General features: G+C 43.7%; 4 protein-coding genes and 1 long non-coding RNA gene across 5 annotated transcripts in view; 4 read left to right on the top strand and 1 right to left on the bottom strand.

Annotated features, from left to right (window-relative positions):
* Window positions 1-1,117: 1,117 nt before the first annotated feature.
* zbtb8b (zinc finger and BTB domain containing 8B) lies at window positions 1,118-5,746 on the top strand. The gene is made up of 5 exons (XM_076012118.1): window positions 1,118-1,247; window positions 1,988-2,202; window positions 2,634-3,537; window positions 3,718-3,896; window positions 4,449-5,746. The coding sequence occupies exons 1-5, from the start codon at window positions 1,142-1,144 to the stop codon at window positions 4,752-4,754; spliced, it is 1,710 nt and encodes a 569-aa protein (XP_075868233.1). The 5' UTR covers window positions 1,118-1,141; the 3' UTR covers window positions 4,755-5,746.
* A 558-nt stretch (window positions 5,747-6,304) lies between these two features.
* LOC142877459 (tissue alpha-L-fucosidase-like) lies at window positions 6,305-10,479 on the top strand. The gene is made up of 7 exons (XM_076012120.1): window positions 6,305-6,727; window positions 7,498-7,632; window positions 7,845-8,088; window positions 8,525-8,725; window positions 8,806-8,996; window positions 9,507-9,606; window positions 9,698-10,479. Exons 1-7 carry the CDS (start codon window positions 6,333-6,335, stop codon window positions 9,833-9,835), a joined length of 1,404 nt encoding a protein of 467 aa, XP_075868235.1. The 5' UTR covers window positions 6,305-6,332; the 3' UTR covers window positions 9,836-10,479.
* Window positions 10,480-10,927: 448 nt separating this feature from the next.
* Window positions 10,928-14,263, top strand: LOC142877460 (tissue alpha-L-fucosidase-like). The gene is made up of 8 exons (XM_076012121.1): window positions 10,928-11,451; window positions 11,557-11,691; window positions 12,232-12,369; window positions 12,495-12,600; window positions 12,675-12,875; window positions 13,116-13,306; window positions 13,403-13,496; window positions 13,735-14,263. Exons 1-8 carry the CDS (start codon window positions 11,111-11,113, stop codon window positions 13,867-13,869), a joined length of 1,341 nt encoding a protein of 446 aa, XP_075868236.1. The 5' UTR covers window positions 10,928-11,110; the 3' UTR covers window positions 13,870-14,263.
* A 1,389-nt stretch (window positions 14,264-15,652) lies between these two features.
* LOC142877069 (uncharacterized) lies at window positions 15,653-16,681 on the top strand. The gene is made up of 2 exons (XR_012923776.1): window positions 15,653-16,009; window positions 16,046-16,681. It is a non-coding gene; the product is annotated as an uncharacterized LOC142877069 (long non-coding RNA).
* A 5,641-nt stretch (window positions 16,682-22,322) lies between these two features.
* dlgap3 (discs, large (Drosophila) homolog-associated protein 3) overlaps window positions 22,323-24,528 on the bottom strand; it is a 39,743-nt gene continuing 37,537 nt past the window's right edge. The window contains exons 9-12 of the mRNA XM_076011423.1: window positions 24,103-24,397; window positions 23,918-24,009; window positions 23,226-23,372; window positions 22,323-22,640 (exon numbers count right to left, since the gene is read on the bottom strand). Of these exons, the coding sequence (XP_075867538.1) occupies window positions 22,326-22,640; window positions 23,226-23,372; window positions 23,918-24,009; window positions 24,103-24,397 (849 nt within the window). The 3' untranslated portion in view covers window positions 22,323-22,325. The remainder of the gene's footprint in view (window positions 22,641-23,225; window positions 23,373-23,917; window positions 24,010-24,102; window positions 24,398-24,528) is intronic.

The raw sequence follows: 24,528 nt of genomic DNA, 5'->3' as shown, positions 1-24,528 counted from the left end.
GTACGCCTACCCTGTGGTTTCTCCAGGGCCTACCACGAAGCCTTTGTGTTCGCCCCGTTCGCCATGGGAAAATATCTGAAACAAATAAGTCGCTCGGGCCGGCGCCCATCAGTGTAAAAACACTTCTAAGAACACTGGACTGTGCTGAGTGGGTGTGGCGCGTCGCTCAAGGAACTACTTGTTTACCCGTGCTATGTCCGAAAATAAAAAAAGAAGAAGAGGAAGAGGGAGAAAAAAGACTTTCTCTCTGCAATTGAAGTCAAATAAACAAGTATTCTTGAGCCGGGCCCGAGCGGGCAGGCGTGCGGCCGCGCTGCAGCACGCTGGCTCCTCCGTATGGAACAGGAGGCCGACCCTTTGAGGTTCCTCTGCCACAACATCGCCACCATCATCATCGTTCTCATCACTTGAGATTCTGTTGTGTGCAGGGAACAGAAATAAGCCCAGACTTATGCGCGCAACTTGGAGGGAAGAAAACATTCTGCAGTCGCAAACATGCAGTTGCTGTCCAAGTTGTTACATCCTACTTAGTTTACATGGTTAAAATCAAATGAAACTTTTTTTTGTTGTTGTTAGTTAGAGAGAGTAGAGTAAAGGATGATACATTGTCTACTTATTCAAGAACATAAGTGTGGTTGTTGAGAGGATGATTAACACGGTGACGACACATTTATTCCTAATTATCACCTCTAGTCTAATGTCATGTCTGTCTATTGGAGGTAGCTACAAAATAAACATCTATCCTTGCACACAATAATTATAAGAAGAAAAAAACCCAAAAACATAGATTAAACAAAATGAATGCTTGTTCAGATTACAAATATATGAATAGTAAAGTTCAATGTATAATATTACATCACAGTTGATTAACAACGCTGATGATAGAGCATGACAAAAATGCATCGTATTGAACAACGTTTTTACAGGAAACAAATGACTGTCAGTTCTAAACTTTCACAACTTTCTCAATTTCATTTACACTGTTCGAAGAGAGCATGATTCATTATATAATGTATTTAACACCATATCGTGGGACACAGTTGGATATGGCTGCATACAATTGGCCGGCGCTATAGGCTTTTGTACGCCAGAGGGCAGTAGAGGGAATGAGGACGAGCTATACCAACAACACCCAAGCAAGATGAAGAAAGCGGAAGCTGTTGGCTGGAGAGGCGACCAGACTGCCGTCCACCCAGCTTTGTGCGGGGTACTGGTCAAGGCTCTCTTTCCTTTACTGGCCTTTAAAGGTAAGATTTCATAAAGTGACATGCTTGTTTGTTTGTATTCGGATGCTGTTTTTAAGCAGTGTTCGCTTGTCATGAAACTGCACTTCCGGTATGTGTTAAAGGAGCACCGACGTGGAAAGTTGCCCGAAGTAGCAACAAAATCATCTTTGAAGCTAACGTTGTATTGTTGCCCACCCAGTGAATAATAACTCCCTGTTTTTTCACCCTAGCGCTAAAATGGTGTGTGTGTGTGTGTGTGTGTGTGTGTGTGTGTGTGTGTGTGTGTGTGTGTGTGTGTGTGTGTGTGTGTGTGTGTGTGTGTGTGTGTTAGCGTTATTGTTTTGTCTTGTTTTTCGTTGCGAGTTTTTGGTTCCCCCCTCAGACACAACAGCTGGACCCTTTCTATGAGACTACTGTTATTGTTCACAATGGATAAAAATGACTCCTGGCTTCCGTTTACCCATTTTTATTCTCTTACTTTGTGTCACATCAAGCATCACATCATGGTGTCATCACAATGTGTAGGGGTCGCATTTGCGCTCGCCTCGCCCTGCTTTCGTTGAAAGCCCCCAGTTCATGCTAAATTCACTTTATTGATGTGTATATTGAACACTGGGCAGCCAATAAACTCACCAGAAGTCCATCCTCGCTTTTCAGAAACTGTGCGCTCTAACACGTAGCTCAGGGGAAACAAAAAACCAGCCCCAATCAGCAACGTTATCAACATACAACATCCTCAAATGAGTTCTCTTCCTTTGCAGATTCTCGGAATTTCCTCTGCAGGCCTCACAGAGGTGTCGACATGGAAATGCCCGGTTACCTGCCAAAACTGCTGTTTGAGCTCAACGAGCAGCGCAAGCGAGACTTCTTCTGTGACTGCAGCATCCTGGTGGAGGGCCGCGTCTTCAAAGCCCACCGCAACGTGCTGTTTGCTGGGAGCGGCTACTTCCGGGCTCTTCTCGTTCACTACCTGCAGGTAACTGTGTGTGTTTGGCGTTTCATGGATTGTCTCTGAGTTGACGCTGTTGGAGATTCAGAGAAAACAGATGTGCTGCTGGCGCGAATGAATAGTCTTTTCAATATAAGAGCACATCTGCCACGCCACACCTAGAAATATTCAGCAGTTTCCTAACTGTGCTTTAGACAACTTACTGTGGGCTTACAGGTGTCTTCCTAATGTCCTCATTGGTGTGTGTATGCTTGATTTTCATTCTGAAATCGGATCTTGGTACCACCGGATATCTGTATTTATCAAATATAGCATACAGCGACAACTGCTCTGCTTATTTTCAAACTATTTTTCTACAAAGTACAGCACAGAATTTCAAACAGGATTTGTTTTCTAGCCTTGATCTAAATTTATGTCTTTAAATTTACAATCGTGAACTATGTGTTTTGTTTTTTAAGGATAACGGACAGCGCTGCAGCACCGCATCGCTGGACATCGTGACGGCCGACGCCTTCTCCGTCATCCTGGACTTCATGTATTCCGGTCGGTTGGCCCTGAACAGAAGCAACGTGATTGAGGTGATGTCGGCCGCCAGCTACCTGCAGATGACCGATCTCGTGAACGTGTGCAAGGAGTACATCAGCTCGTCCTTGGAGATCTGCAGCAAGGACAAGGAGAGGACCGCGGAGAAGGAGGCCCACGCACAGGATGGGGGAGTGGTTCCTGCAGACAGCGGCACTTCTGCTGCTTCTATCAATGACGGCGCAGAGGCAGCGGAACCTCACTCGCTGGCGGCAGAGGCTGATAAACACCGGGAGACTGCGGCCTTGGCTAGAACCCCTGCGTCCGTCCCTGTCACCACGAGTCCGGGTACCAGCAGGGACATGAACAGTGACAGCAGTTCCAGAGAGGAGTTTAAGGGGTTTAAATCTATGGCCGAAGGTCAGTCGCAACACATGGACCAGAACAACCTGGCGTCCTCCTCGTCCACCTCGGAGTTGGTCAACCCCAAAATAGAGTACGATCCTGATGAGGAGCTCATGGAGTCTCCTTACTCCAAAGACTTGACCTCATATTCTGGGCCATCTCTCAGTAACCCTCACCACATTAGACTGCAGCACTCCAGCCCGTCTCCCACCGACGAGCGCTCCCCCTTAGGGTACAGCTCGTCTTACAACCCCAGGCACGGGATGGAGATGTATGGCAGGGGTGAAGGCCTGACTTCCCTGGGGGACAGAGCGGCGCATCGTTTCAACCAGGGAGTCGGCAGCAGCTCGGGAGGAAGCCGAATGGATGACGGCCTGGGGTTTGTGGGATCGTCCATCATGGAGATCCAGACTGACTGGCTGGGGGAGGACGCAGGTATTGAGCAAAATCAGCCTGAATTCTGGCTTGCAGCCAATGCTGACATCATTTAAAAAAAAAATAAAAAAAACAACAGAAAAATAAACATGTGAGGTTTGACTTGCATTTCCTGTACAGATGCGCAGCCAGTTTTCACCGGCTTTCACACTTACTCTCTGCCTCTCATGCCCCCTGCAGGTGACGGTCTGGTGGTGCCGGTGAAACTCCACAAGTGTCCGTTCTGCCCGTACACGGCCAAGCAGAAGGGGATCATGAAGAGGCACATCCGCTGTCACACCGGAGAGAGGCCCTTCCCCTGCTGCATGTGCGGCAAGAGGTTCACCAGGCAGGAGCACCTTCGCAGCCACGCCCTCAGCGTAAGAGCTTGAATTTCATTGATCCCTCGAGTCGAGTCTGTTTTCTTCTAAATTCTTCAATTCTTCAGCCAACTCAACTTTGAGATTAAGAGTAGGGATGTTAACAATTACTCGATTATCGATTAAATGAAATTAGTCGCAATTAATTAAACATTTTTTACACGGGTAGTTAATATCATTCACTCAGATATTGTGATGGTCAAAATATACTTAGAACAAGTTACTTTTAAACAACTTAAAAAAAAAAAAGTTGAAATGTTAGAAGTCAACTTAAAATCAGAGGATATATGTTCACTGTGTTTGTGAAATGTGAAAATGGGTCACATTGAACCCTCAACATTATTTAAGGGTTAAATAATGTGTTCCTTACACCTTTATCATTGTGAAATTTAGGTTCTCCGGAAAAATCGCAGCTTATCTATTAATCGTAAATCGATCAATAAGGTCAATCAACTAATGATTAATGAATTAATCAATAATTTCCATCCCTGATTAAGAGTAATTTCTATGAATTTACTGACTTCCTGTTCTGGTTGTCCGCTCCACTGACAGGTTCACAGACACTTCTGGCCAGTGACGTGCAAGGGCTGCCGGCGAACCTTCACCGGCGCCAACGTTTCGCCCGGACTCAAGCGCTTTGGCTTCTGTGACAGTTGCAATTGCGTGACCACAACGCACGACGACTCGTCCCCTGCCAACGTCGCCATCAAGCCGGAGCCCGTGGACCGTGCGGACGAGGGCGCCGTCTGGTCCAGCTTGATGGACGACGCGGACGAGGTGGAGGTCGGCCGGGTGGAGGACCTGGTGGAGAAACAGCTGATGGAGCGCCATCTGGCCGACGCGGACCACGCGCTGTGAATGTGACGACACGGGAAGCGCACTTCAAGCGTTCCGACATTGTTGTTTCCTGTGGCCCTATTTTTATTTATTTATTTTTAATTTAATGTGAAGCTGTTCCTGTAAGACACAATGATCCATCCACTTTCTTCAGTGATCACATTTCAAAGTGATGCGGGTGGCCCGTTGTTCTTGGCAAAGTGGAAGATTTTCATCGGTTGTTGACACTAGTTGTGCGACTCATTTTAGAGTCACTGACTATCACGCAGAGACTGTATGGAGACGATGCAATATTGTGTTTGAAATTATTTATTGGATTGATGGGAAGAGTGAAATGTTGGTTATGATCTGCTATTCTCTGCACAACAGGCAGAAAAACAAAGAGGCTGCACAGAATTTAGAAGCTGCCAGGCGTGGAATATATGACCAAAAATTTTTTTTTTTTCATGTTTCATGGTAACAGTATTATATTGTAATTACTGTATTACAAAAAATGTCGCCTTCACTCGGATGTGAGTCTGCCTTTCTTTTTTTTTTTTTACTTTACTAAAAATATACTCACACTCAGTTTTCAATCTAAATTTGTAATCAGTTTATGAGTGCCTTGCAGCCTATACAAAAGGAATAATAACCAACAAATATTACTGAAACTGATGTTTAATAGGATAAAATAATTATCTTGAAAGGTGCCGCTGCACTGAGCAAAGCAAATTGCCTTGGTCATCTATTTGTTCTGCCAGTATTGTTGCAAGTGACGAAACCTGCAATAAAACATTGAAACTTAACACTACTACTATAACTACTGGTGATGGTGATAATAATAATTATTAGAATGATAACGATAGATAAGAATAATTCACTCCAGACCCAGCCAAAGTTACTTGCCTGATATTTTTGACCTCCTCTCTAATTTAACTGATAAAATGGTTGTTTCATATCCTTTTATCTGTCTGTGGTTATAATGCAGCGGTTGTTGCCCGGTCTGAATAAATTTGTTGTGCAACTGCATAAAAGTTGTCTACATGTGTACTTTCGAACGTGCAAAAACGCGCACACTTCCTCAAAGAGGTTTTGCACAGCATGTATATTCTGCCGGTGTTTTTGAACAGTAATATGGGTGTCTGCTTTTAAGCGAGAAAACCCATCAGTTTCTATTAAAAAACAAAACAAAAAACGTTGCTACTTCCAAACTCATTTCTTCATTCATTTGGTTATTTATTCATTTTTGGAAAAGGTTTGAAAATACGTGGGAATAGTGTTCATTATCTCCCTCTAGTGGCCACGACGTATATCAAACAGGTCAGAAAGTTTTATTTCACTTCCGTCAGTGATTCTCCCCCCCCCCCCTGAAATTACTTAATCTGTCACAGACAGTGTTACAAAATGTCATGCTCTATTATCTTTTTAAAATATCTTACCACCAACAGCACTACAAATTGCTACATGCTCTGTTACCGTTTTAAGAAATGAAATAAAAACAAAATACCGAAGCTTCATTTAAGATCCTTACCACCAGGGGGCGCTTACATCTCGAACTTTCCTCCACAACACGAAGATGAGGTTGTTGTGGGCGGTCAGTCACCTGACTTAACGGCATAAATGGTGCGAGTCCCTCTGCAGACGCCAATCTTCACGATGCGACCCACACACGTCGCAGCTTTGACTCTTTTAATCGCCTTCCTCTCGGGAAGAGGATGCGCAGTCCGCTACGAGGCGAACTGGACCAGCCTGGACGCCAGACCCCTGCCCCAGTGGTACGACGACGCTAAGATCGGCATCTTCGTCCACTGGGGGGTCTTCTCCGTGCCCTCCTTCGGAAAGTTCAGCGAGTGGCTGTGGTACTACTGGCACTACACGGCGCAAGCCGAGGTGGTCGAGTTCATGAAGAAGAACTACCCGCCAGGATGGAAGTACGCGGATTTCGCGCACCAGTTCCACGCTGAGTTCTTCGATCCTGACGCCTGGGCAGAAATATTCAAAGCCTCCGGAGCCGGGTAGGATTCGCAACCCGAAGCACACGCCAGAAAAACATTGTGTACCAACTTCCGGGTTGCAGCTCGAGCTCCTCTCAGATGACTGTACATGTTCACAGTGCACACCTGGATGCACACTTCCGCAAGTTAATGGTTTAATAATTCAGAATATTTGTTAAAACTAGATTCCGTGACCCAATTTGTCGGCGTCATTTAAATAGTGCTTGCGCGGTGGGAAGAATTTGAATGTGACACGCAACAAATGAGAGTGTTACGCGAACTTTGCAGTTTGATGGATACACAACACCACCATACAACACACTCGTCATCGCACATTGTTGAAAGTGTCAAAATCAGTTTGCAGCCATGCAGCCAAAAGATCCAGGAACCAGGAAATATCACATTGCGTAAGTTAGCGTGGATTTCGGCTCCCAACCCAATTTCAATCACATGAGCAGGCATAGGTGATACAGGATTTACAGGTTGGAGCAAAATGGCAAACACGTTTAGTTTTAAAAAAATATAACTCTGGAAACATAATTCAGCCCATTTAAAGCTGTCATTAGTAAATAAATTGTCTTTTTATGAGTATTTTACTGTATGAAAAACAGAATCTGAGTGCTTCCTGCTCTGCAGTAGAATAAAAATAAATAGGTTTAGGAGGGTTACGCAAAGTCACGTGCTTCCTGAAGGACAGGTTATTCAACATGACCAATGCAGAGTGCAAATGCTTCAATGATCTTTAGAAAATACTCAAATTCATGATTTGTTATTCTATGTGCATTTTGCAGGTATGTGGTTTTCACAAGCAAACACCATGATGGATTTACAAACTGGCCCTCCCCTGTGTCTTGGAACTGGAACTCAATGGATGTGGGACCCCATCGCAACGTGGTGGGAGATGTGGTTGCAGCACTCAGGAAGAAGTGAGGAAATTATTTACATACACTTTGACTTAAATTAATCATGTCATTAAAAAAAACAAGGCCATAAAGCAATAAGATGTGTTTAGTCTCGTTACTAATACTGTGCTACTGGTCATATTTGTCATTTTCGGTTCATTTGTGGAGGAACACCTAGTGGTGGAGGTAACTAAAGGGTTATATGGTAAATCTAACCACTCGTTCTGTACCCACAGGTCACTTCGTGTGGGCCTCTACCACTCCATGTTTGAATGGTTCCATCCTCTTTACATTTTGGACAAACAGTCCGGGTACAAGACTCAGAATTTCGTTGCCATGAAGACCCTTCCAGAACTGATTGACCTCGTGATGACATACAAACCCGACCTTATATGGTCTGATGGAGATTGGGAAGCACCAGATACCTACTGGAATTCCACCCAGTTCCTGGCGTGGCTCTACAATGACAGCCCAGTAAAGGTGAGGAAGCACTGGTAGCTGTAGCTTAAATCATAGCCTGTATAATTTTGTTTGACCGTTAGTCAATGAAAGTCACCACTTTATGGCAGTTCACCCACTTTGGACGGGAAAAATTAGCACACATTCCTCATATGGAAAGGCCTGAGTCAGAATTGAACTCTGAACCTTTTTTACTGTGTTGCAGCAGTTTTTTTTATTTCTCCCGGAAAATTGAACCAGATAGCAGCTTGATACATCCTAGCTGTGCAAGGAGTGATATCCAAAGCTCTTGCCAACAGCAGCAGTTGCATTCTGTTTTTATCACAGCCAAAAAAAAAAGCAGACTACAGATTCTTGAAACAATACAAACAGTTTTCTGTGTCACATTTAAGATACCCTTGATGAGGTGGCTGTGTAAATGTCATCCTCATTGACTGAAATTGACGTGTTTCCTCAGAAAGACATCATCACCAATGACCGGTGGGGCAAGGGTTGCTACTGCAAGCATGGCGGCTACTTCAACTGCGCCGACAGGTACTCTCCTACCAAACCTCCAGAACACAAGTGGGAGAAGTGCCAAAACCTTGACGTCCAGTCATGGGGCTACAGGAGAAACATGAAGTTAAGCGATGTCATGGACATGCCAGCCATCATAAATGTGAGGAGCCACAGTCCTACTTCATCTACTTTTGAATGAATTATCTAGACATACAGCCCTTCTCTCTTTGTTTTTTCCAGGACATGATTACTGTGGTGGCTATGGGTGGTAACTACCTGTTGAACGTTGGACCAATGTCAGATGGGATAATCGCTCCAGTGTTTGAGGAGAGGCTAAGGGGACTTGGTGCATGGCTGAAGATCAATGGAGAGGCAATCTATGCTTCCAAACCGTGGAGGGTCCAGAAGGAAAACACCAGTATCGATGTCTGGTAAGATTCTTTTTACTTTATAGTTGTTATCCGAATTCCAGAAAAACAGCTTGCTATGATCTGATACCCAAAAAGCTATAGATCTAAAAGGGCACGTTAATCCATCTGTTCACAGCTTCCTGCCAAAACTAATACTGTGTTTTATCTTTCTTTGTTGAAGAGGATTAAAAATAAGGCAGTCGTGAGGTTCTCTCAGTGGGAAGAACACCTGATTAGGGGGCTGTTGTTGTATACTAGGACTGACCTTTGTGACATCATAAAGGTTTGTTATCCAAAACTGTGCACATTCTTATATATATTTTTTTTAAGTGGAGCAGGTAAAATAGGTTAACAATGGACTTTTCTTATTTCACAGGTGTGCTCTGACACATAAATGTTACATGATACGAGCAACTTTATAATAATATAACTTAAAATGTTCCACCATGCAGGTGGTAATACACATGGGTGCATTCTGACTTTTAAGAAGATTTAAAGTGTTTTATATGTACTGTACATGTATCACTACAGGTACACCAGCAAAGCCAAAGCGGTTTATGCGACATTCCTTTCCTGGCCATCACAGTGGGCGCTTCAGCTGCCATCGCCAGTGCCATCACCCGCCACAAACGTAAGTCTTAAATCTGTGATCGCTGAAGAAAAAAAACAAACTCCTTTAAAAAAAAACAGTAACTTGACAAACTGGACTTCCACATCTGCAGGTCACTCTCCTCGACTATCCTAATCTCCAACTGAAGTGGGAGCCGTTGACTGGAAAAGGTGGAATGTTGATTCTGATGCCCCCAATTCCACCGTCCCCGGCCAATGCCTGGACTGTAAAACTGGAGGGAGTGCACTGAGGCCACGGAACTCAGTCAGATGGGTTTTTATGTAGTTTTACGGGCATTTTTCTTTTTTAAAGGGATGTAATTATTGCAGTTAAACATGGTTTACAATGCACAGGAACAACTAAAGGTGTCAAAGCTGGCAGCATACTGAAACGATTTTAATTTCCTCAATATTTAAATGTGGCCACTATGTCCATATGTTTTGATTTAGATGTTTTAAAGGCTCTAGAGTGAAGGGAGTTGGGTTGCTGCTGTGATTGAAACATATTTCTCCAACTAGCATTACTTCTCTGTATTTGTAATCTACAATCTTGAACAAATCAGATTTTTACTCAGGTTTTCTCTTGATTTTGATTTAATACTGTTTGTAATGTTTTTATTACAGTCTTTTTTTCTTTTTTCTTTTCTTTTTTTTTTTTTTTAATGTTTTTTGTCTTTGAAATTGTGTTTTTTTTTTTTACTGTCAGCAAAAAAAACAGTTTAAACAATCAATAATTTGAATTAAATTTGTTTTTACCTTGTATTTTAGGAAAGGCTATGTTTTAATTAAATTGTTGTGAAGGCTGTTTATTTTTTCCTAATAATTTTATTCATGGTGTACTTATGCAGTTACTGTGTATGTAATTTTGTTGGAATAAAATCTGTGATCTATTTTATTATGCTCCTTTTTTATTAATTCCTAGCACAAAAGAAGTCACTGCTGATATAAATTAAAGCTGACATACATTAACATTCTTAATTTTGATTTTTCGTCATATATGCTGACTATACATTTATATGAATTTATAGATTAAATAACAATTTCCGCCGTCAAAAAAAACAAAAAAGTTTCCCTGTGAAGGTTCTCAGTGTTAAATTGACGGAACTGGATTGGTTTTGCTATCCTTTTTCTTGGTTAAACAGATACGATATCTTGGCAAAACCGTACCTTAGGATATCGGATACAATATTCACTGGCAAAACCAGTTTTCTCAATGAAACAACTTGCATAAAAACTAATTTTCAACACATTAATTGCGAATGTCACTATTTCGTATCAATAAAGTTATAGCTACAAAAAAATAAAAAAAACCCGAAGAACTCGTAGTCATGTGACTGTACGGACGGTCATGCGACAGGAAGTCATGCACCATCTGGAATCCAAGGAAACTTGTTGCTCTTCTCATCAGAGAAACCAGTGTCGTTGTAGCCGTCGGATGGTTAGAAGGGGAAAATAGTCCGACCGACTGATTTCTTTCTTCTAGGAAGCTCTGCCGGCTTGCAGAGCCCGGCTAACCGGCTGCAGCCATGCTAGCCTTGGCGTTGTTTATCCTGTCCGTCGCTCCCCATGCCGTGGCCCGGTACACTGCAAACTGGACGAGCCTGGACGCCAGACCTCTCCCCCAGTGGTACGACGAAGCCAAGCTGGGCATTTTCATCCACTGGGGCGTGTTTTCGGTGCCCGGGTTTCAGAGCGAGTGGTTTTGGTGGCACTGGCAGGGCGATAAACCTCCGGACCAGACCTGCGTGAATTTCATGTCCAAGAACTACCCGCCTGGGTTCAGCTACCCGGAGTTCGCGCCGCTCTTCCACGCTCAGTTCTTCAACCCGGGAGATTGGGCGGACCTGTTCCAGGCTTCTGGCGCAAAGTAAGCGTTCTTTTTTTGTCAAGGCGAAGCTATTTTCACATCCCGATGTTCGCTAAGTGTCTTTAACATCGTCACTCGTGTTGATGTTTACCACTTTCATCGCAGATATGTCGTCCTGACAGCCAAACACCACGAAGGGTTCACGAATTGGGGTTCACCCGTGTCATGGAACTGGAACTCGGTGGACACCGGACCACACAGGGACCTGGTGGGAGACCTGGGAGAGGCAGTGCGCAACAGGTGCGGCCCTTGGGTTGTTATGCGCAATATTGTGTTGCTATGTGCATCGTTTACAACAGGTGCACTCTTCCCCAAAACCTGTTAAACAGCACGCCTTCGTTCTCGTGACGAGCAATAGCTGCTGTAGTTGTCGTCAAGGCTTGAAGGGAGATAACCAGCACAGTCATTTCGAAATGTCCCAAATAGCCAATCAAGGCCCTGCACAATAAAGGGAACTCACGTTGGACGCATGCAGACTTATCTCAGTCCAGTTAGCCTGCATGGCTACTGTGCCATGTTTCCAAATAAGATATTGAAAAGGCAAGTTGATCAATGTATAATCATCAGGGAATTTTGGACTTGTTAATGTCCGAGCCTCTCCGTAGTTCACACATACGTTGACATGTTCCAGTACTGTGCTAGTACTGTGTCACTCTTGTTGTTAATCATGTATTTTCAGTCGGTTTGTGAAGGCTGCAGACGTAGCTGTTGTTCCAAGATTGTTGAACTGGGTCGCGCTGTAAAGGACATGTATATGTGGTTTTAAACGCTTTTATCTAGGTCACTACACTTTGGACTCTACAACTCCCTTTATGAGTGGTTCAACCCACTCTACCTGTTGGACAAGAAGAATGGTTTCAAAACACAGGAGTATGTGATGAGGAAGCTTCTGCCTGAGCTTTACAACATGGTTGTCAGGTCAGTTGCACCTGACGCACGTTTCATCTCATCTCAGCTCAGCTGATCGCAGTTAAGATCTGTTTTCGGAACTCGGACGTTATCACCTTGCCATGTGACGAGAGCCCAATGTATTTACTTTGTAGGTACAGACCTACTCTGATCTGGTCTGACGGGGACTGGGAAGCACCTGACACCTACTGGAACTCCACCCATTTCTTGGCCTGGCTCTACAACGACAGCCCTGTCAAAGTAAATTCCTCCATCAACACTGTGTTAGAGCAGCACGGTTGCATATATTAACCAGACACTTCCCATTTTCCTAGGATATCATTGTGACAAACGACAGGTGGGGAGCCGGCTGCTCGTGCAAACACGGCGGCTACTACAACTGTGATGACAAATACACGCCAGGCCAGCTGCCCAAACACAAGTGGGAGAAGTGCACGTCTGTGGACACGCATTCATGGGGTTACCGCCGGAATATGAAGTTAGCAGAACTGATGGACTTGCCCACTGTCGTACAGGTGAATATAGGACTCTCTCATGATGAGTTCCTAAAGCCGGAATGTGCGTTTACTAGTGTGCGGTAACTGAATTGTGCAGATATAACTGCCAAAGAGATCAGCGTAAACAAGTTTTCTTGTCACTTTGTTTTTATGGATTGCATTCTTGCATCACAGGGATTAACACAAGACAGCAGAGGCGGATTTTCTAGGCGTGTCGTAAACATGTTTCACGGTACTTCTGCCCCCCGTCTCTTGCAGGATTTAGCGCGCACCGTCGCACTGGGTGGCAACTACCTGCTGAACGTTGGCCCCACTCCCGATGGGATGATCCCGCCGGTTTTTGAGGAGAGACTCAGGGGTCTTGGAGCCTGGATGAAGATCAACGGCGAGGCCATCTACGCGTCCAAGCCCTGGAGGATCCAGACGGAGAACACAACCGTGACAGTGTGGTAAGTCGTGGCCATCGAACTACGCAGGATGTAATCAATTAGAAAACCAAATGATTAAAGTTATTGTGATTATTGTCACCTCCATTTCTTCCTTAGGTATACGTCAAAAGGAACAAGCGTGTATGCCATCATGACAGCCAAAGCAGCTGTGGTCAAACTAATGGCACCTAAAGCTTCGACAGCCACGAAGGTAGAGAACACAATTAATGCTGACTTTAGGGACTTCACACATAAAATACATGTTCAGTATGTTTTTAGTGAAAGAGTAAGGGAGACTAGTGACTTCAAATCACATATTTATTTTCTTACTAAAATACGTGTTGATTTACTCACAGTAATTCAGAAAAACCTAAATGAATATGTTTAATGTAACAGGAGAAACTCAATAATAAACTTATTATTTATTTATTTATTTTTTCGCTCCACAGGTGACGTTGCTGGGGAATCCTCACCCATTATCTTGGTCTCCTATCCAGCCCGGTGGTGGCGTCGCTGTCCTCCTGCCTGAACTGCCCGCGTCCCCAGCTCAAGCCTGGACGCTCAGACTGGATGGCGTCCAGTGAGCTGAGCACTGGGTGTCCTGACTTCATGTCAGCAAAGAATCCTGCTGTTCCTATCCAGTGCCAGTAATGTTTGGTGGGTCGTGGGGAAACTTGCACTATTGTTGAGGGATTTTCTAAAGTTGAAGTAAGTTTTCCAAAATCAGAAAATCTTACTTTCAACTCCAGTGATTTTTTTAAACTTAGATTATTGCTCTTTTTATGGTTGCCGACTGTTTTGAGATGAAAATGTGACTCTCTTGTGGGAATTTGTGCTGGACACTTTCTGAAACTCTATCATCCCTGTTTTTTTCACAGAAGAAATACTTTTTAAAGCCAAAATGTATAATTGACTTGCACTTTTTTATATTTTTACTTTATGCCTTCAAGATGTTTAAATAAAAACATTGGGTTTTAACACGTTGTCAACGTGTGTTGTGGACAACTAAGCATGAACTCGCAATCAGACACAAATTATGCCACATTGTTTTGTCAGTTGGTTTGTGCTCACAAGGATCTTTTAGGAATTTTAGAGAGCTTATAAAAAACACTTCCAGGCTCTAGACTAGAATGTTAATCAAGTGCTAAATGTTGAGGTACAATTATCCTGAGCTGGTCCGCTTGAGCTTTGGTGTCTTTCTTGAGATTGAGTTGCCAGCTGAGAGTTTGTTTGCACACCTGATCTCGGTGATCTTAAGCTAATTGACCTTGATAACGAGCTGTTTATTTGAAGCAGGTGCATTAAATCAAGCTGCCCAACAGTAACACTGTGTTATCTTTGCTACTTTTTGATCACACAGACCTGAACAGTATTCTGAAGAGGAGCACATAACCGAGGCGTAGTTTTTGTGCCCAGAAACTATGACTTTAAAAGAAAGAAACTGATCATTGATTGATTGATTTTCAAATTGAGAGTGCTGTTAAAATCTTGACCCACATTCCCAACAAGCAACAGAAAGTTGCTTGTTTACAACCATAAAAACAAAGCAGCAGCAGGACAAACGAGGAGAACGTCTGACCAGAGCCCCATAACAGAGAACGCGTCAGTAACACAATCCCAGTGTGTTTCACTGCTGTGTTGTAAATGCACCGCATGATCACAGCAGAAAACTTCCTCTTCAGCTGTGTTGTGTTTGGTGAAATGGTTCCAGTCAAATCAGTCAGACATGTTACGACGCTACTGTTGCAACCGCACACAGAACTGAAACTCAGTCCATGAGTGGAGCTGATGATTGATCCGGGGTGGTGCTGGAGAACCTTTTACTCTGAAGGTTACATTGAAATTTTTTGGTACAGCGTTCCGCCACTTGTGAAGGGTCAAATAATGGATTGGTTTTGTGAGGAGGAGAGCAAACACTAAAGATTGTTGCAGGAGGCAGAAAACAAAGGGCTAATTGAGCAGTTTTTCAGGTGATCTGGAATGAATAACTACCATCTTTGGATGGAGGAAACTGGAAAACAGTTTCCTCCAGTTTATTATTTTCAGTTAATATGTATCCAGTTTAGTTAATTGATCTTTGATTTGTTACCTGTTGCCTAGATTTGGATTTTTTTATTTCCACTCTTGACTTACTTACTGATTTTTTCGCTTTGGTGACCTTGTGTCTGCGTCGGGATCCTCCGTTCTGTTAAACCTGACAAAGCACTTCCTGAAACATAAAAATGATTCCCCTTACTATGTTCCTTCCTCTATTTAGTCTGGTAATTCCTTTTATGTCAAGTCCCCTGTAAGAGCATAAAAATGCTGTTTGCAGCAACAAAACATCACAATTAAACCCCAAAATAATGGCATCCTTTGCTTTCTGGCTTGAAATTAACTTGGCAAAAAGAAACACTCAAAAAGTCACTCAGTACCGCAGACTCAGAAAAGTGACACCAAAGAAAGACAACGGAGACACAGTGGCCCTCCTTTAACTCGCTAAAATAGCTTTATAATAATCATCATAATAGTAATAATCATAATAATCATAATCATAATAATAATACCCATTTAAAAAAAATGTTTTGACAACGTTGACAGTGTTACATTCTGTGTTGGGAGAGGGATAAACCACGTCACAGTGTGCCATCTCTCGGGGCTTCACCGCTCTCGAGACGTGCTCCTTCCACGCATCCAGATCTATGAACCACACCAGATCATTAAATAAGTTTCTTTTTCCCGTATGTACAAAAAGAGAGAGAGAGAGAGAGAGAGAGAGAGAGAGAGAGAGAGAGAGAGAGAGAGAACCACGAGCACTGGAAAAAAATGAAAACCAGAATGATGATGGACACGTCACTGTGCAGGAAATAAAACGAAGCCCTCTGCGTCTCTCCGCTTCAGTTGTGATGTTCTCATGCATCTTGTGAAATCCTCTGTTGGCTCACCGAAAACAAAAGTTCATGTCTTTACGGCATGGCTATTGCTATACGCTCCGGTCGCTTGTTTTGCATGGGACAAAAAAAAAAAAGGGAGGGAGCGGGGGGGAATGCTGATGCTTTGTATGTACAATATACCGTCAAAGCGTTGGCACCGGATGACCTGTGGGGTCAAACCAAGAGAACTCAAGAGCGATGCTGAGCCGCGTCAAAACCCGTATGGACTCGTGATGGCTGTGCTCGGTGAGAAGGAGAAAGAGAGGGATGTGTGAGGAGGAGGGAGTTGCTACATTACAGCGGAGTGGACTGCACAGAGAGCAGGAGTCTCGTTTCCTCTCACTCGGGCACAACGCACACGGGGAAACTTTTTTTTTGGATCTTCCGTCCGCCGGCGGCACTTTCCCCCATTTTGGTGATCCCACACTCCTTCTTGCAGGAGCGTTCGTTAAAGCCATCCCCGAGAAGGGAAGGAAGGAAGGAAGAAAAAGTAAAAAAAAAAAAAAAGAAGAGAAACAGAACAAAGCCTTCCCAGAGTTATCGTCACTTTGCTTCCTCCTCCTCTCCTTCCCTTCAATCTAGTAGCAGCGTTTTTTTTAAAGACTCGTCATCGTTCATTCGACCGTTTGCTTTTTGTACACTAGACTCGTCCTCGGACACAGAACAGGGTTCTACCCACGGCTACAGTGGACAACACCATTCGTAATAATGAGAGTGAGGCAATAATCAATCTTTTTTTTTAAATGACAATCATACTAATAATAAGAATAATCATATTCTAATAACAATATATGCAATATTGAGAAGAGCAGTGTCCATTGGCAACTAGTATTTACACTTTTGTAAACGTCAATGTGGCAGGGTTTCTTTTTCATGAACAACAGGGCAATGGCTCAGGTGTCTCTGACCCACACATTTCACGTTGTGTGTGTGTGTACTGTGAAGCAACAATGGAAAAGCGTATGCACACACACACACACACACACACACACACACACACACACACACACACACACATACAAATGGCAATCAAGATTGTGAGGAAAAATATAAACTGAAAAAAGAACTTAAATAAAAGTAAGCAGGGCTTGTCTACAGTTTTAGTGTTTTAGTCAAGCATGGTGGGTTGGTGGTGTGTCTTTTTTTTAACCAACTAGGTTTGAATTCTAAAAGCATTAGAACTCTTCAAATAGCCCTGGCAAAATTGAATTATTAAAAATGAACAAAGTCTACAAATTTAAAAAATGTAAGCAACATTAAAAAATCAACAAAGAGAACTAAACTGTGAACAAATGAGTACAACAGGAACCACAAGCAAAATGAAAGGATCAAATGAATGAAAACCGATGAACTGTCTCATTCACGCACGCACACAGACACAGACGCCCAGTAGAGCCAGAGGCATATTGGAATTTCAGGTACACATCCTTCGGGGGTTTGTGCTGCTATGGAGCCTGAGGGGAGTTAAACCTCTGGGAGAAGAACAACAAGCTTGAATGTGTTCAATAAATTGTAAATGAGTACCTCAGATTGTATGATTCAAAATGAATTTCCCTTTAAGGTCCCATATGTATCACAATACTCTCTAATATGACCATGTCTATTTCCTGTCAATAAACTCCCCTGGAATATTTGAAAAAGTTCATCCTCAAAGTCCACTTTTCAGAAAGTGTGAGCTGAGTGTGAGCTGTGGTCCTGGAAATCAGCTCTTGATGTCACTTGTTGATATACACTCCTCCCAGGTTAGTGACTGCCTTGTTCTATCCCTCTTTCAAGCATGTGAAGGGACCAACAAAGCATCATTTTAAGAAGGAAGCTGAGACTGGCTGTAAACAGAGGGGTAAGGACACTATTGTCTTTTTTTGATGATGATTATTGTGCAAAGTGATTCCACAGGAGTCTGGGTGGGATGATAAAGATCAGAAAGTTGGTATAATATGGGACCCTGAAGGTTTTTATTTGGCTGGTGAATTTTTAACGGCACAATTTCAACAGTAGAGATTACGTTTTAAAATCAATACTCGTAATTTAACATGAGCATCTTTTGCCTCATTTACTTTGCTTGTCTCTCGCTATTTTCCACGTTTGACTGTTGAAAAATTGATGGAAAGAACCAGAACTGCAGAGACGTCTCAGCTCACTGTTCCAGTTACCTGAATAAATAACGTTTTCTCTGCTCCTCTGACCGAGGTTTAACTCCGCCACTACATTTGCCCTCGTTCCTTTTATTATTATTTTATTATTCCCCCCATGGCCCATTTGTCAGAAACATCTGTATAACTAAAACTCAACTCAACTGCTACAGCGATCCTCCTCAGTCCGCAGCGCACAAACACAAGCTGGCTACAGTTGAGCTCTCCCCTCCAAAAAGGAAACCCTCTTCTTTCTGTCTGAGAAAAATAGCTACTGGGCTCATCGGACTCCCCTCTTTTCCCCCCATTCCTCCGCCAAAGCACTGGTTCGGTCCTGCTTTTCGGGGGGGAGGGGTCTGTCGGCTGTGGAGGGGTGTTATGAGAATCCCCTGAAGACAGAAACCCGGGTCGGGGTTGGAGACGCCGCTGCTAAAAACTGAGGTACTTGGAGTTGACTTGTCCATCTGGATGTCCACAATGGGTTTTTGCACTTCTAGAAAGAGGCAAGGGTTTTTTTTTCTTTTCTTTTTTTGAATGTAGCAGTCCGTGTGGGACGTGTTGGTGGCGAGTCCTTGGATTGATGTCGGTACAGTGACTGTCCACACAGGACCTGATCTAAAGCAAGATGCTCCTGTACTCCAAGTGTCAGGATACAGAAGCGTGGATTGAAAAACACTGGACAACGATACAAGAACTCAGAGCACAAAAGTAGCGTGTTTGCAATGAACCTGTCTGAAGGCAAGGCAGCTGGCGGAACACCTCCGTGTGTGTGATTTAAAAAGTCAGCAAGAGTTAAAAGTAGTAGAAGAAGTAGTAGTAGTAGTACTTAGTAGTAGAAGTAGTAGTATTAGTAGTAATAGTAGGTGCTACGGCAAATAAATATTCCCACAAAGCGCTCTTTGATTCCTTGCGTCCCTCAAAGCCGACAGGTTTGGCGGTGGGACGTCGCCATCGCCTTCGCGTTTTCAGGCTCGAGGATGGAGGCGAGGGCGGAGTCAAGAGGTCTTCACAGTTGAGTGTAACAGTATAAAAGCAGGTCTTTGTGCTTTGTTTTGAAGAGGGCCGTGTCCAACACCGCTGAGATGTTGTTGACTTGTAAGGTAAAACAAAATGTAAACAGCAACAACAAGAAAAATAAATAAAACAACACCACCGCGGATGATTTAAACGTGAGGCCTGATGCTTGAACGTGCAAGCATCAGGCCGCCTTGCTTGCACGTTCAACGTGCATCCACGTGAAAGCAAGTTGCACGTGGATATTTGTCAGAACTGATCGGGTTCACATTAAAAGTCCAACTGCTGTATCAAGGTTGCCAGAACCACGAGTCTCTCAGTGATATACTCTCTGTACAAAGGTCTGTAAAATGTCTCATTGTCTTGTCGATCAAAAAAACAAAAGAAATTAACAAAACAAAAAACGGCTTAAAAGCTACAAAATTTTGCTTTAAAATCGCGGCTCGTTTCACCATTTTTTCTCAAGTGCGGTGTACACAATACATGCAGTATCAACACGAAATAAATCAACCAGTCTTATGTGTGTATTGCACATGAGAGTGAAGGAGGGGTGTGTCAAGTACGATTAAAAACATTTTCTTCAACAATATCCTCTGGAGATTTTTATACTTTTCTATTTACACGTCTTTCTGTATATATATATATATATATATATATATATATATATATATATATATATATATATATATATATATATATATATATATATATATGTATTTATATTTAAATGTATTTACTGTAAACTGTGTTCAAAGGAAACCTCCACATATAGCTGGTTAGGCACATGTAGTTGGTTCTAAAGAGGAAATACGGGGGGGATACAGCAGTATATGTCAGAACCACGGGACAGATATACAGTAAGCCTAAGAAGGATCACACCTGGCAGTCACACTTGCCAGTTATATACCCTGTGAACCCGACCCAGCACTCACACACTGGAGAAACACATTTCATTTCCACATGTACTGGATTCTATGGGGAGATATGCCTCACTGCTGTAGTATCACACAATGCTATGATCTATCATGATAATACTGGTGTAATTCACATTTGATATATTTTTTTTCTTAAATTTGTACACACATGGTACTCAATAAGTCTCTACTACTCTAGAAATGTAGATATTATAAAATATACATCTCCCATTAAAATATCCCATTTTGCTGATACGTTCCATCCAAATAGAAAGGAAGCAGAAAATGATCATGCTAAAAGACTTTTTTTCCCCTTCTAAATATAAGTGATTATTTTTTTTTAAATCACTAAAATGGCTGATTGGGGTACTTTGGGGCTTGAATGCACCTCCTTTATGAGGTACAGCCGTTCATATTCACACTAACACGCGCACACACACTCTCATACACACACATTTAAGCTTGCATGCACCGTGAAGGTACCTAAAATTTAGTAAATGAGACCAATTAAAAACCTTTCTTAACAATAAAAAAAGAAAAAGAAAAAGAAAAGAAAATCATGCTACACTTTGTTCAGACTAGTGTGTGAACCCAACCAGTGAATATAAATAGGGGAAAGGAAAACAGAGTGCTACAGATGTTGGGTAACTTCCATTCATAATGGGTGTGTTTCAGTCTAAGTATCACAACAAAACACTATCAAGCTTCTTCTCACAACTTACACTTGTTTTTTTTTCCTTCACAGGAATGACTCTTTGGAAGGGTTGTCGTTTTGGGAGGGGGAGCTACTTCAAATATGTTTTGTCTTCCGTGGAGCCACTGCTTTAAATTGGCTAAGGGCCTTGACAGGTCTGCTTGCCCTGTTAATTCTCACGTGGAAAGGTTTCAAGTTCAAGGAGAGTAAAGACGCCGTGTGACAAAGGGAGAGGAGAGGGGGACAGGACCGAATCAAAGAACAGGAGAAGAGGAATCGATCTTCTGTCATGGCTGTGGCTTCTGGGTGTTCTGCTAAATTCCTGACTGAGGTGCAACGACCTGCTTGTGTTGATCTTTTGTTCGACCACATGGTGGTGCTATAGTCTCACAGTGAAATTGGAGGGGGAAGGGCGCATTACCTCAGTGGTGTCCTGAAAAGCCACCAAATTATATATCCCCCCTTGAAAATCATCAGCATACCCTGCCCAGGACCTTCACGACTTAAACCAAACTTAGACGAGATTGAAAAAAAAAAGAGAGAAATCAACAAAAAAGCAGCTCTCTTTCTCAGCTGTGTGACGCTTGCTAGCAAACAACGCCTGTGATGCTATGCCACGAAAGCTCCATTTGGCAAACAGAAGCGCGCACGCCATACGCACAGTCTCCACGCTCGGTGTGTTCCATGAACACATGGGATGTGAGAAATGGAGGGAAGGAAGGAAAATGTTTGACTAGGCGGGGCAGATGGCACCTGGGTGAAGGTAGCCAGCTGGAGTTGGCAGACAGTGCTTGAGGGACGGTCTTTAGGGGCCGCTGACCATCTGACTCTCGGGAATTTGAACCTGATGGCGAGAGATAAAAAAATGTGTACTCATCCATACTTTGCGAAGGGTGCAGATGTACGCGTCCTGCTTATGGAGCATGGCAACAGGGTATCCATAAGTCGGGGAGGATCTTCCCCGACAAGGAAATTTTGTGCCTGTTAAGCCCTTTATTTTCAGTGGAGGAGAAGTGTTGGGCGAACAAGCACGAGCATGCTACTATTGCACGATCCCCTGGTGGCTCTACCGTTACAAAGAAGTGGACTGTGTTTCATTTCTTGTCAGCCAAAACGGAATACAGAGAAATCAATAAAAAGTCTATAGCTTGCTTTTCCTAGCTACCCTTTCGTGTTGAAAAACCTCCACTGATCTGTTAAAGTGGCCATCATTGCTGTTGAAATGAAAAGAGTGAGTGAAGTGAGCCTGTGAAATGCCTGGAAATGCAGAAGGAGGTTAGAAGACCCAAAAACAGGATCAGAGAGAAACTAAGACTTGGTGTAGTGGGGTGAAAGGGAGTGAGCAGGTGTGTGGAAAATCCTCTGCGTGTGTGTTCAGAGTCGGGTTTGCGCCTCTGGGATGTAGATCTCGATGCTGTCGGCGCTCTCCGTGGCTGAGTTCTGCCGGAAAGAGGCGGTACGCTTTGTCTGCAGCAGCCTCCGCCTTGCCTCTGTCCTCTGCCGGTCCCCGAGGTCAAGGGACTTCTCCCTGATGGGTAGGGTATGTCCACCAAGGCGGGGCACCGCCAGGCCACCGGCTCCGCCTCCGCCACCTCCCGCGGCCACGTCCCCTGTACTGTCGGCCCGGAGGCTGCCGGTCACCCCGCCTGCTGGTTTCTTTGGTAAAGGAGGAGGAAGCTTTTTATCCTCCTGGCAACGGATACGTTGAGATGTGGATACAGTGTGGAAATGGTCGGTGGATTTAATTTGAATGGTTTGTGTGAGAGGGACCCCATGCAAAAGGATTTGGCAAAAAATAAATTGGGAGGATATAAACCAAAGAGCAAGAGATGCAAGGTAAAATTCATGCAAGTAAAATGGTTGTATGTGCAAATAATTAAAATCAAAAAGAAAAGTGTCTCAGCACAAAAAAGGACATGGAATGGGAGAAAGGTACGGAAAGAAAGCAGTGAAGAAGAAGAAGAAAAGAGAAGCCATGGTTAGTTTGTTATTGCAGTGATCGGCCCAATCTTTACAACACTTTCAAGACAGGCTTATTATTACAATGGCCAAAAAACAAAACAGAGCTCTTATGTGTTTATTTGACTTTGCAGTTTCGAGAGTCCGCTGAATCGTACGCTGCCCGGCTCAGATCCTCTTGCCGCTCTGCATTCCTACAGCCTGCAAAGCCGCGGAGGGCACGGCCATCTGTGCTACTCTCCTGCACAATGCCACCTTTGCTCTTGGGGGATGCCGTAGAGTAACCAGGGCCGTTCCGAGCCCTGAGCCTCTCACCTTCTTTTCAGGTGGAAGCCTCCAACCAGAGTCCTTGAGCCGCTGGAGGTCCTGGAACTTGACCCTGACGTCCTCTATGTTGAGTTGGAGCAGGTCCCAGAAACTCGCCAGGTCCTGAGTGGTGGGCTGGGGGTACGCCGCTGGGTCCTGGAGGGTCAGGCAAAAAAGTGTGTCGTTAAGTATGATGAATTCACTACATACGGTTTTCTTAAAGAAATCACAAAGAACAAATGTAAAAAGCAGAGTACGCCAACAAAGCCAACTCTGCAAGTGAATCTCGATAACAACTCACCACGCTAGATGAAATGTTAATCTAACTGATTCACTCTTTTGTATCTACCATAGAGAGTTGGAAATTAAATTGAAAATGTCAAGCAGTTCTAACTCTTGTAGCAGCGCAACAACACTAATCTCCTTGGCAGCTAGACACATTGCTTCCCGTTTTCACAGTCTTCTGGGGCTTTTAAGAGTAGCTAGTAGCACTTGCTGGTTTCATCACAACCAAAGAAAAATAGAATTTCAGTTGCACTTTTGAAATGAACAGAAAATGCTCTCTGTTGGAGTTTAGCAAGATGGATGAGCAAAATTCTGTGAGTTGAAATTTGAGCGACCCAGCTGCTATGAAAGGTTAACTTGGAAAATCCAGGAACCACATTGAACGCGGGCGAAATGACTTGTCGCCACATACTCACCACACTTTGCTGGCAAAGGCGGAAAAACTGCTGGACCTTCTGAGACATGAGTATCTGGGCGCTGCCAACCGCATTTCGAATCAGCTCGAGAACTGCAAGAAAAAGCCCACGTGAGGAGCTTTACAAAATTGGATCGCTTGCTGTGCATCTTTGTCTCGGACCCCTGGCGTCCCACCCAGACTCACTCTCCTCTGGCAGTTGGTTGTCCTCGGCCTCTCGCTCCATGGTCTGACACCAGCCCTCCATCCTCTCCACCTCGGTCTGCAGGAGGCGCAGGAAGAACTCCCCGTCCCTCATGCAGGGCGACGCCCGGCCCGAGTCGGGGAGGCTCCGTGGGCCCTCCAGGGACGGTGTCCCCGCCCAGGCCCTCTCCGAGCTGATCGGCAGGGGGGAGTGGGAGCGCGGGGGCAGGTGCGAGTGCTGGTGGGAACGGGTGTCCACCTGGCAGCTTTCACTGGTGTAGCCACTCTGTATAAGGTCCTAAAATAACATTCAAAGATATGTGGAGAGCATTATGTCTTGTTTTAATAAATAAATTAATGTTTGTTTAAAAACCTTTGTTTTTTTTCAGTCTGACGATTTAGTCACAATGAATAATACATTGAAAGGAT

The sequence above is a fragment of the Nelusetta ayraudi genome, unplaced genomic scaffold (assembly GCF_046127955.1).
Source record: "Nelusetta ayraudi isolate G7.1 ecotype Tasmania unplaced genomic scaffold, CSIRO-AGI_Nayr_v1 ptg000135l, whole genome shotgun sequence".
Classification (NCBI taxonomy): domain Eukaryota; kingdom Metazoa; phylum Chordata; class Actinopteri; order Tetraodontiformes; family Monacanthidae; genus Nelusetta; species Nelusetta ayraudi.
This window is presented reverse-complemented; position numbering and strand designations above follow the sequence as displayed.